Here is a 13094-nt window from a genome sequence, read left to right on the forward strand (position 1 = left end):
ATGGGGTGAATGGATTAGGAAATGGAAATGGGTATGAGAAGAAGACACAGATACCAGTCAGGAGGTCATTATTATAGTCCAGACAAGAGATGGCTGAAGCCAGGAACTCAAATAGCATCAGTGGGCTTGGAGAGAAACAGGTAGATTCAAAAGTTATCTAGGGTCAGGCAAAGTGGCTCATGCATGTAATTCCAGCATTTTGGGAGGCTGAGGCAGGAGGAATGCTTGAGGCCAGGAATACAAGACTAGCCTGGGCAACATAGCGAGACCTCATCTCTATTAAAAATTAAAAATTTAGCCAGGCATGGTGATGCATGCCTGTAGTCCTAGTTACTCAGGAGGCTGAGGTGGGAGGATCACTTGTGCCCAGGAGTTTGAGGATACAGTGAGTTATGATCATGCCACTACACTCCAGCCTGGGAAACAGAGCAAACCTGTCTCAACCAATCAGTCAGTCTGAGAAGTAGAAGCAGCAAGCCTGAACAATGGCATAAAACGCTATGATTACTTGATATCATTTAGCATCTTAATACTTAGCTATTTTAATGCTCATTTAGGAGCTGTTCCAAAGTTTATCAAATGAACAGTAGCACATACTGATTTCGTTGAGGGGAAATTGGCTAGCATGATTAATAGCAACGGTAACATTTTCAAGTTATGTCAATGAATCTAATAATTCTGCAAAGCCTTATTCCTATATTTCTAGTATATGAGGTACAGAATGAGGACACACACAACAACAAATATTTATTGAGTGCCTGGGTAACATATTGTTCTTTAAAAAAACAAAACAAAAACACACAGAAGCAGCAGGAAACTGACAGATTTAAAACAGAAAAGAAGTATTTTCTATAATTTATTTGGAGCTATGAAAGTTATTGAAGTATAATACTTGCCTCGAACACTTTCCCAACAGCTGAAATTAATTTTTATGCCTAAGCAAGATACTGCATGGTGGTGAAACATATATGGTTCACTGATTTTGAATATTCTATTCAAAATATCTCAAAAGAAAAAAAGACTATTTGTGCAGTCAACTATTTGAACTAGCAGAATGACTGAAGCATATAAAGGAGAATAAGCAAAAAAGATGTTTAGACATTTCATAAATATGGAATTTGATTTGTTTGTTTGTATACATTATGAGGTACCAGTGCAATTTTGTTACATGCATGGATTGCACAGTGGTGAAGTCAGAGCTTTTAGGGTATCCATCACCCGAATAATATACATCATACCCATTAAATAATTTTTCTCATTATCCACACCCCTCCTACCCCAAAACCCTCCTGAGTCTCCATTGTGTATCATGGAATTGGATTTTCTTCCACAAAATATTCAACTTAAATTTAGGAGTTATTAATTTTGTCTATATTGCATGCTGTTTTGTTTTTGGTTTTTTGTTTTTTTTTTTTTTGAGACAGAGTCTCGTTCTGTCCCCCAGGCTGGAGTGCAGTGGCGCGATCTTGGCTCACTGCAAGCTCCACTTCCCAGGTTCACGCCATTCTCCTGCCTCAGCCTCCTGAGTAGCTGGGACTACAGGTGCCCACCACCATGCCTGGCTAATTTTTTTTTTTTTTTGTATTTTTAGTAGAGATATGGTTTCACCATGTTAGCCAGGATGGTCTTGATCTCCTGACCTCGTGATCCGCCCGCCTCGGCCTCCCAAAGTGCTGGGATTACAGGCTTGAGCCACCGTACCTGGCTGGTATGCTGTTCTTTAAACTCATGAAATCTCTGAGAAACTAACTAGAAAGGGTCTTAATTCTGAATTTAGAAATATTTCTAATTATATACATTTTGATACCAATATATTGTACATTCATCTGGAATACCTTTAATATCCTCATTAGCTGAGTAATACAGAATATGAATATTAAGTAATAGAGAAGTACTCCATAGACATTATCCAATTCTGCTTTCATTCACTTGAATTGATTACTTTGAAAAAAGTCTTAATCCATAATGTCAACTTCTTTTATTTCTATTTGCCCCATCTTTTAGAGGATATCTCTATCTGAGGAAGATTTTTTGGTATGTGCATTTTGTTTATTCTACACATGCCAAATAGATCTCCCAAGATGAAACTCTGAGCTCATTTGGAAGTAATTTTTGGTAGCACATGAATCAGAACTCTTATTTTCTTCTCAGCACTACTGGTATTTTATTGCTTCCATCTATAGTCCAATATGCTTTTAGTGCTAAGAACCCTGAGGCCAAACACACAAAGCACTAAGAAAATGGGAACTTCTGGCGATTACAATTTTTGCCAGTCTTTCAGGGTTCTTCCCTCCCCTGGGAGAGTGAAATCACTTTAAGTTCACTATGAAACAGGAACATGGTGAGCACAAATGATTGACTGAAGTTGGTGATGTTGATTTAGGAATCTTCGACTTAAAGGTCAGGTATAAAAACCTTAAACCTGCTTGTCAAAGTCTGCTTGTCAAACGCCGATGGATTTTTTCAAGACTCTGCCCTAATGTCACTTTTTCTATCAAGGACTCTCTGGCCAACACAGGCAGAGTTAGGCAGTTCCTCCTTTATGTTATTAGCACACCTTAACATACTTCTATGGCAGCACTTATCAAATTATATTGCATTTGTTTGTCTGTCTCCACTCACGGATAGAGAGAAACCATTCTCTTCCTTTATCTGTGAACCAGAGCATTACCAAAATCAAGTTGGTTTTCAATAATTAATGGAAAGGATGGTCAGAGAATGGCTAATAATATTCTACCTTTGTATACCATAGGTTTCAAGGTCTTTCACATAGTAGTGAGGAAGACTTGGCTTAAATTATTTTCCGTCTTTCTTTCTTTTTCTTTTTTTTTTTTTTTTTTTTTGAGGCGGAGTTTCGCTCTTTTTGCCTAGGCTGGAGTGCAATGGCGCGATCTCAGCTCACCGCAACCTCCACCTCCCGGGTTCAAGTGATTCTCCTGCCTCAGCCTCCCGAGTGGCTGGGATTACAGGCATGCGCCACCACCCTGGCTAATTTTTGTATTTTTAGTAGAGACGGGGTTTCTCCATGTTGGGCAGACTGGTCTTGAACTCCTGACCTCATGTGATCCACCCACCTAGGCCTCCCAAAGTGCTGGGATTACAGGCGTGAGCCACCGCACCCGGCTATTTTCCATCTTTTATAGATAAAGAAACAAATGCCCAGAGAGGTTATATGACCTACCCACGTTCAAAACAGTTAATATATTGTACACCTAATTCTCATGGCAGCAAGTTGATAAAGATTTGTAGATAGAAGTGGTAGCAGTACTGTTATATAAGGCAAACATAGCAATGGCTGGCCAGGAGTGCATTATGTAAGTGTTTCAGATTGGTTGACATATTTAGGATCTCATTACTTGTTTTGAAAGTCAATCTTAACAGGTTCTCAAGAAATTAACTTAAATGGACATGAAACGACACAAGAATATCAAATTATTTACATTCAGTAACAATATATGAAAATTCTTACTCTGTACTCAAGCTACAGTGAAGTCAGCAGAAAGACATAAAACATATCCTACATATGTATGTAATATATATGACTCTGCCATCTCTGAAATTCCGAACGTGACTCAGACTACTAACAGGGAACAGAATTCTTAGAGATCAATCCTTTAACTCTTTCATTTTACAAAAGACAGACAGAAATGGATAGCGAGAAAGGATAAATGACTTACTCAAAGTCACACAGCTTTTTAGTGGCAGTACCAGGACACAAAATCAGGTCTCCTTAATAATATTCTGACATTTTTAAAAAACAAGTTATGATTGAGAAGTGATACAGGTAGAGTTCTTAGCCTTCTAGGCATCTGGCTAATATGAGTACACACAGGCTGTAACACTGGAATTATCATTAAAAGAATGCTGCAACATGGTGGAGAAGTACACCATCTACTACTCTGTGTCTGTGTATTGGGGAGGTTAAGGGAACATATAATATGACAGTGTTTTAGGATCTAAATGGAGATCAACAATATTAATTATATTTATTCTTATATATTTTACATATATATTCTTCTATTTATTTATTTATTTTGGGACAGTCTCACTCTGTCTCCAGCGGCTCACTACAACCTTTGCCTCCCAAGTTCAAGCGATTCTCCTGCCTCAGCCTCTGAAGTAGCTGGGATTACAGGCGCCCGCCACCACGCCCGGCTAATTTTTGTATTAGTAGAGACAGGGTTTTGCCATGTTGGCCAGGCTGGTCTCAAACTCCTAACCTCAGGTGATCCACCCACCTCGGCCTCCCAAAGTGCTGGGATTACAGGTGTGAGCCACTGCGCCTGGCCATATATATATTCTTACATATCCATTCACCCACAGACATTGTTACAAAAAAAATTATTGGATTTATCATTTCAGTGTGTCAACTAAAGTATATTTTCTGTTTCCTCATTCCTTTTTAATGTAATTTTTTTTCCTTTTCGAAAATAATCCAAGTAGATATAACCTGTGCGCTTATGTGTTCATAGCATATAATCAGCTTTTAAGTTTTGAAAATTATTTGATCACTTTCTCTTAGCCCTCTTCTCATTGCCAATAGAGCACATTCTACTAGTTATGGGTTAGCTACAAAGTATGTGTCTCTATGAAGGGTCAAAGACCAAAATCAACTAATATTTTCAGGAAAAAAGAAGACATATGATCATACTTCTGGAAGTTTGTGGATTAACTTCTATGACCAAAGCTGCTTGTTTAACTGTTGGGGTGTGCTCTGGGTTATAGGCCCTGGGTTAGGAGATGAAAGCAATTTGATTTCCACAAGCATATTCATATCTCACAGATGAAGTCACACCAAAATCAAATGATTTCACAGGGCAACAGCATTGACAAAGAAAGTACTGCTTTGGGAATAAAAACATACCTCACACTGGAATGAATTTGTTTGTTAACTGATCTTCCTGCTAGGGATTATTGCTAGAGGTCCTCACACCTGTAATCCCAACACTTCGGGAGGTTGAGGTAGGTGGATCACTTGAGGTCAGGAGTTCGAGACCAGCCTGGCCAATATGGTGAAACCCCATCTCTACTAAAAATACAACAATTAGCTGGGCGTGGTGGCATGTGCCTGTAATCCCAGCTACTTGGGAGGCTGAGGCAGGAGAACCTGGGAGGCAGAGGTTGCAATGAGCCAAGATCGCACTACTGCACTTCAGCCTGGGCAACAGAGCAAGACTCCATATCAAAAATAAAAATAAAAATAAAAAATATATATATATACACATACACACACACACATATATACACCTTTATCTGTTTGAGATCAACTATTGTGCATATCTTTCTGTTACTATTACAATCAGAGTCTGTATTCTTCCTGCTACTCCTTTGTTGGATGCAGAGGAGGTGTATTTCCACAGCATTTATATAGCAAAGTCTTTGATTCCTTTTAGCATCATAACTTGTACCCTAACTGCCACCCCCAATTAATGCTAATATTTACTGTGATCCTCAAGAGTTCCAGTTTAAAACAAGAGCCCACATTGTGAAAGAAACTTTAGGTATTCAAAGTTATTTACAAAGTCCAATTCAAAATCAGTTTCTCATTTAAGCTGTGAAAGAAACTTGTTTATAAATCACAGCATTCGAATTTATAATGTGAAAAGTTCTAGATATTAATTTTTAAGGTATGTAAAATTATAATATTATGCTATATAAAAATTGGGGTTATTTAAGTACCAATTCATTCATTTCTTATAAAATTTCAGTAAAACATTTCCCATGTATACCTAACATTGAAGATGATTCATTGAGGTCCACATTATGTTAAGCCAGCCATGACTTATAACTTAATTTTTATCCATGTCACAGGTATAAAATATCTGTCAATTCTTGTTAAAAAACTGTCACATGAAATCAATATAGTCAATAGGAACATAAAACAACAATAGAAGGAAGACATTCAGAAATATAAGCAACAGGCCCTGCAATGCTTTAAGATGTATTACTCACCAAAAACAAAGTTCGGAAGTTGTTGAGATCACCAAAGAACTCTTCTATGCTCACTGTCTTTGAGTCAAAAATGAAATATTCTCCGAGATTCTCATAGAGCTTCATCATGTTGTTGTGCATGGTGGAGAGTTTTTCATACTGTTCTCTGGCACTCTTCGTAAAGCTGTAGCTTTTTGTTAAGGAACATGACCCAACAGTACCTTTTAAATGCAATCACTAGATGTTAAGATTGAATTAAATCATCACTTCTATAAATATATTAGTAATGCACAAATACTTGTGCATTAGTTTGTTAGGGCTGCCATAGTAAAATACCACAGATTAGGTGGCTTAAACAACAGAAACTGATTTTCTCACAAATCTGGAGGCTAGAAGTCTGAGATCAGGGTCTAGTGAGTTTAGTTTCTTCTGAGATCTCTCCACAGTCGTTCCTCTGTCTGTATCCTAATCGCTTCTTCTTACATTAGACATATTGAATTAGGGCCCACACTCATCAGCTCATTTTAACTTAATTACTTCCTTAAAGTCCCTATGATCAAATATAGTCACATTCTGAGGTACAGGGTGGTTAGGACTTTAACATATGAATTTTGGGGAAGACACATTTTAGCCCAAAATAACTTGCTAGAGTCATTATATTGGTTAGTGAGACTTGAAGATCTTTAAATTAGGCAGAACTATTCAATATGTAACCACACGGAACATATTTGTTAGAAAATGTTTGCTAAATGAAAGCATATAGGCATAAATACCAGAAAATGGCCTCATATATTTTTATGAGTAAGGTAGAAAACAAACAGTGACAAAAAACTTAAAGAAAAAATTATATATATATATATATTTTTTTCTTCTCTTTTTAATATATATCTCTATATAAATAGAGATAGAGGTTATAGTGAGGCCAGGTGTGATGGCTCACGCCTGTAATCCCAACACTTTGGGAGGCCGAGGTGAGCAGATCACAAGGTCAGGAGTGTGAGACCAGCCTGGTCAACATAGTGAAACCCCATTTCTACTAAAAATACAAAAAAATTAGCCGGGCATGGTGACACGTGCCTGTAGTCCCAGCTACTTGGGAGGCTGAGGCAGGAGAATCGCTTGAACTCGGGAAGTGGAGGTTGTGCTGAGCCAAGATCGCATCCCAGCACTCCAGCCTGGGCAACAGTGTGAGACTCCGTCTCAAAAAAAAAAAAAAAAGAAGTGATAGTGAATTCTGTATATGAGTGTTATATATGTGTGTGTGTATACATATATGCATAACCCACATAAGGAAGGGAGAGAAGGAAGAAGGTGATGGGGTTCAAGACACACTTCCCCAAAATATGGCACCTTGGCATTTGAGAAATCAGCAAAAGCAGGAAGATCTCTCTGATCTTCTTCTAATCCTTTTCTCCTGAAGCAGACAAGAAAATAATTCTCTTAACTGCCTCTGAAGTAGGTTATAAGACCCTCATTTCAAAGCTGCTCTTCCTATACCTGAAGGAAAAGAATGTCCTTATCTCTGGAGACATATGGACACAGAGAAGAATCTGAACAAATATGCCTTGCTAAGTCCCCCCAGCTCATTACCATTAGATCATACCCCCTTTGCCCAATTATATTTCCCCACTGTCCACTCTTCATCAAACCTAATCATAAAAATATACAAGTTTCCCTACTTCTTTTGGTCTTCATTTCTGAGGGCTCCTGTGTCACATAAAATTTATATTAAATAAATCCATAAGTTTTCCTCTTGTTAATCTGTCTTTTGTTTTAGAGGTCTCAGCCACAAACCCAGCAATGGGTGAGAAGAGAAACTGCTTTTCCTCTATAAAGGAGAGAAAGTGGCCTGGCAAGAAAGGAGGACGAGGGAGAAGGAGGGAACGGGGGAGGGAGAAGAGAGGATGAAGGGGAGAGGGAGAGAGAGATACAGAGGGAGAGGGAGAAGGAGAGAGAGGTAAAGAAAATTTGCTGTAGCTCTAGAGAGAATTTTCTGTACCTTTAGAACCTTAATCGCTCAAAGGGCTTGTTAAAACACAAGTAGCTGTTTGCTGGGGCCCCAGATCAGAGGCCTAAGAATTATCATTTCTAACTAATTTCCAGGTGATGCTGATGCTCCTGGTCCAGGCCCACACTTTGAGTAGCATGTTTTAGAAAATTAAGTAGAAGCTATTATCTCCAGAAACTAATTTTACCAGTTTTAAAAAATTTTGAAGGAATAAATGATCTTAACAACCACCATTACCAAATCATAAAATGAACGAAATATATAAATGTGTCCTACTAAAGATATCTCACTATATATAAATTTATACTTATAGAAAGAAATTATAATACATTTTTTTCTGATTATAGAAGATATAAATGACCCTTTTTTACAACTTAGAAATTAAAAACTTAAATCAACTAAAATTTCCCACTCAGAAACAAGTATTGTGAACATCTCGAAGCATTTCCTCCTGGTCTTTCTTCTATGGCTAGTAACTTTTGATTGTTATGGATAAGAATGTTTTAGAAAAAGGTAAGTGGACTAACCATAAAGAAGAAAGGAAACAAAATCAACAGTTTAAAATTAGAGTTAAATCCATTAAAAATTAATAATGATCACAGAAGTAAAATTTCTTTAGATGGAAAAGTAATTGACTTGGAATTGTATAGAAAAATAATGGTGCAGTCTGGGGCATACTATTTTAAGATCTACTACAGTATATTAATATTTTGTGGTGCTATTATTTTATCAAGTACTGATAATTGTGCCTTGAAAAACTTGACTTTATAAGATTTTCTGAATTCTTCACTGTGTTTTATTATAACCTGGGGCCAAATTTATTTTCCATGGGAACACAGCTCTAGTTCTATAATGAAAGTCAATGGGGAAATCAGACCATTTCTGGAAAATTACTTTGCAGCTGACACTTACGGAATACACCATGATTTTAAAAGTGAGATGCCCACTTCCTATGTTATTTTTTTATGCTAGGTAAGTATTAGCATTCACATTAACAACACAACAGCCCCTTTCATGCTGACAAGTGACATTAAATCTTTCAATCCTCAAGCCCATTTTTATGTCAATAGACCCGAAAGAACAAACACATTTCTGACAGACTCTACTTTCTTTTTAGCAATGAAAGGGTATGTAATGCTTCACATATAAAAACATTCTGACTTTTACCTTTGAGACTGTCATCATATATATATTGGTTTTTAAGAAAATGTTTAGCATCATATTTAAGCATAGCAGAAAGAAGACTCTTCATTTTTTAGCAAAGAATGAAAGTGACATTTCTGTTTTCTAGCCTCTCTTCCCTAAATAAAATAGATTCATTCCAGGGACTTGCTAGGCAGAAACACTTTGCAAAGGTCACTTACTTGTAATCTATTTGCAATGCAAATTACTAAACTGTTTGTATATTGCAGAAAACTCAACATCTGTACAACACAGAGAAAAAGCCAAAGATAACAAAAAAGGGAAAATGTGTATGTTCCCATTTATCATAACACAATTTTTCACCAGCTAAAACATGTCCATGTAGTGATACCGAATTTCATAAATTTGTTCTTATAGAACAAAAACTGGTTTCAGAAATTGTCTCTGTACCCGAGAGAGAAAATCTGAAAAATTCTGAGAATGGTTTATCTTCAAAATAACAAATGGAAAGCAGTCCAATGTCTAAATCCTTCACTTATCTTCCAAGAGATTACTTTGTAAAAGGGATAGATGGCTGGCAAGTCAGCACTGAAATTTTTCACAATTGCAACCATGTCACCAAATCCTACATGGGACTGCAGGTAAGAAAAGAAGTGGACATCACTCCATATCATCCCAGTATTTAATGTGGAAATTTTAAAAACTTACCATTTATTTTAAATTATCTGCATTATTTTTTAGAGACAGGATCTTGCTCTGTTACTCAGGCTGGAGTGCAGTGGCACGATCCTAGCTCACTGCAGCCTCGAACTCCCAGGCTCAAGCCATCCTCCCGCCTTAGCCTTTCAAGGAGCTGGGACTACAGATGTATGCCACCACACCTGGCTTCATATGGGAAACTTTTATTTTGTTTTTTGAGCAGTCACTAAATACAAGATACTGGGGTGGTATCATGCTAAGCATTGTGGTCGATAGAATGATCATTAAAGCCTTAATCTCTACCCTGAAGAAGTTTATAATCCAATAGTACAATAATTCTACCACCATCAATTTGCATGTGTATAAGACTTTATCACTTATTATATACATTTCCTTCCATTATATCCCATATTCTTCATAACAACCTTTTCAAAAAGGCAGAGCAATATTACCATTCAAAGTTTAGAGTTGTGGGAGCTAGATAAAAGGCAGTTATCCATTTAGGGTTAGAACGCAGACATTGTAATAATCCATGGCATGACACCTAGTTCTTTTCATATAGAAGTGTATTGTTTACAATAACAGTGACCTTCATGTGGCAAAATCCAATATTCACTCCTTTATTTTTCTTTTTAGGTCTCAGCAGCATATGACAACATTTAGCTACTTCTCTTAATTTCTGTGACACAGAAATGAAAAGTTTTCTTTCTCACTTCCTCTCCTCTGGTAACTTTTTGTTTTTGTTTTTGTTTTTGTTTTTTGTTTTTTGCTTTGTTTTGTTGTTTTTTTGAGATGGAGTCTTACTCTGTCACCCAGGCTGAAGTGCAGTGGCGTGATCTCAGCTCACTGCGACCTCTACCTCCTGGGTTCAAGCGATTCTCCTGCCTCAGCCTCCCAAGTAGCTGGAATTACAAGCACAGCCCACCACATCCAGCTAATTTTTGTATTTTTAGTAGAGATGGGGTTTCACCATGTTGGCCAGGCTGGTCTTGAACTCCTGACCTCAGGTGATCCACCCACCTGGGTCACCCAATGTGCTGGGATTACAGGCGTGAGCCACGGTGCCTGGACTCTTCTGGCAACTTCTATAAAATGTTAGAGTAGAGGGTTTGGTCCTGAGCCCTCTATCTGCATTCTCTGTCTAGTTGATTTCAGCAATTCACATAGCTTTTGTCAGGCCTCTGAGCCAAAGCTAAGCCATCATATCCCCTGTGACCTGCATGTACACATCCAGACGGCCTGTTCCTGCCCTAACTGATGACATGCCACCACAAAAGAAGTGAAAATGGCCTGTTCCTGCCTTAACTGATGACATTACCTTGTGAAATTCCTTTTCCTAGCTCAAAAGCTCCCCGACTGAGCACCTTGTGACCCCCACCCCTGCCCACCAGAGAACAACCCCCTTTGACTGTAATTTTCCTTTACCTACCCAAATCCTATAAAACGGCCCCACCCCATCTCCCTTCACTGACTCTCTTTTCAGACACCCCGCCTACACCCAGGTGAAATAAACAGCCTTGTTGCTTACACAAAGCCTGTTTGGTGGTCTCTTCACACGGATGCGCATGAAAGCTTTAATATCATCTATATTGATGATGCCCAAATTTATATCTCTCCTAGCACAATCTCTCCCCTGAGACACGCACTTTTTATAATCAACTGTCTACATACCATCTCTACTTGAATTTTTAAAAAAATGATACCTGTTGATATTTCAAATGTAAATTCCTCTCTGAAAACCCTCTAATAACTTTCTACGACACTTGGAAGAAAATCCAAATGATTTTTGATAAGGCTCTATATGATCTGTCCTCCACCCATCCCTGTAATGTAAACTCATGCCATCCTCCCTTTAAAGTACTATGTCTGGTGTCCTTCGATAGCTCAGTTGGTAGAGCGGAGGACTGTAGGTTCTTTAAAGTACTATGTCTGGCTATATCAACCTTCTTGCTATTCCTTGGACAAACAAGGTCACAGACAGCTCAGGGCCTTTGCACTTGTTATTCTCTCTGCCTAGACTGTTTCTTTCCCACCAAGCCATTCAGTCTCAGCTTAAATGCCACTTCCTCATAGAGGCTTGCTTCAACCATCCAATCTAAAATATCCATCCCCATCACTGTTACTGTGGCCTATTTTATTTCATTTGAGAACTTAATCACTATCTGACATTATCTCTTCTGTCTATTTTTCTTATTCCTTATTTCAATCTGTTTACTGCCTACCTTACCCTACTTAAAAATATGGTCCATGAAAGTAGACCTTCTCTAATTGATCACTGACTCATCAACACCTAGACATGTGCCTGGCACATAGAAGAAATAGTAGCAGTAACAAAAGAAATGAGAATCAACAATAATGACAATGTAACTGTACCTAACCCTTTTAAAAAATAAATTGTGTGAGCCGCTGTGGAAGACTTCCCATGGATTAACTCATTTAATCTTTACAACAGCTTTCTGAGATAAAAAATAATAATAATAATAATTGCATAAGGTCACACAGATAGTATGTCACAAAAATGGAAGTAAACTGAGTGTGCCTCCAGAAACCACGTTCTTAACCAGTAAGCTATATAGTTCTTAAGAAATATTTGTTGAAGAAGTAAAGGCTCATTCTAACACTGCATAGAATGACTCCACTGAAGGCTGGGTCATGGGTTGACTTGAGTACTTAAAAACCTGAAATCCCTTTTATGAATCTTAAGATAAACCAATTTCACAGCAAAACTCATTTAACTGAGAATATTTTTGCAGTACTATTTAATTGTATTTGAGAATGCATTTTAATTCCCTCGTTTCATCAATCTGAACGTCTTAAATACATTTTAATAACAAGGTTGGCTTCAATCATATTTATTTTAAAGCTATATATGTAATAGTGAATATGTTTATCAGTAGAATGATGGTCAGCCTAAATTAAGTTTGTGTCTTTAGACCTGAATGTTACTCTAGTAGATATGTTAGTAGATGTAATGGTTAATTTTATGTCAATTTGACTAGGTTAAAGAATATCCAGATAGCTGGTGAAACACTGTCTCTGGGTGTGCCTGTGAGGGTGTTTCTGGAAGAATTTGCATGTGAATCAATAGACTGAGTAAAGAAGATCACCCTGCTCAATGTGGGTGCGAAATGATCCAATTTGTTGAGGGCCAAGACAGAACACAGAAATGGAGAAGAGTGAATTCTCTCTCTCTTCTGGAGCTGAGACGTCCATCTTCTCTTGCCCTGGGACATTGACACTCCTGGTTTTTGTGCCAAGGGACTGCAACTGGAGCATAAACAAATGGCTCCCCTGGTTCTCAGACCTGGGGATT

At 37.8% G+C, this 13094-nt stretch overlaps 1 protein-coding gene across 1 annotated transcript in view; it reads right to left on the reverse strand.

Moving 5' to 3' along the window:
- The window catches only part of DIAPH2 (diaphanous related formin 2), a 904603-nt gene that overhangs the window by 242340 nt on the left and 649169 nt on the right, over window positions 1-13094 (reverse strand). The window contains exon 25 of the mRNA XM_073013533.1: window positions 5953-6116. Coding sequence (XP_072869634.1) covers window positions 5953-6116 — 164 coding nt within the window. The remainder of the gene's footprint in view (window positions 1-5952; window positions 6117-13094) is intronic.

This window comes from Chlorocebus sabaeus, chromosome X (genome assembly GCF_047675955.1).
Source record: "Chlorocebus sabaeus isolate Y175 chromosome X, mChlSab1.0.hap1, whole genome shotgun sequence".
NCBI classification, from domain to species: domain Eukaryota; kingdom Metazoa; phylum Chordata; class Mammalia; order Primates; family Cercopithecidae; genus Chlorocebus; species Chlorocebus sabaeus.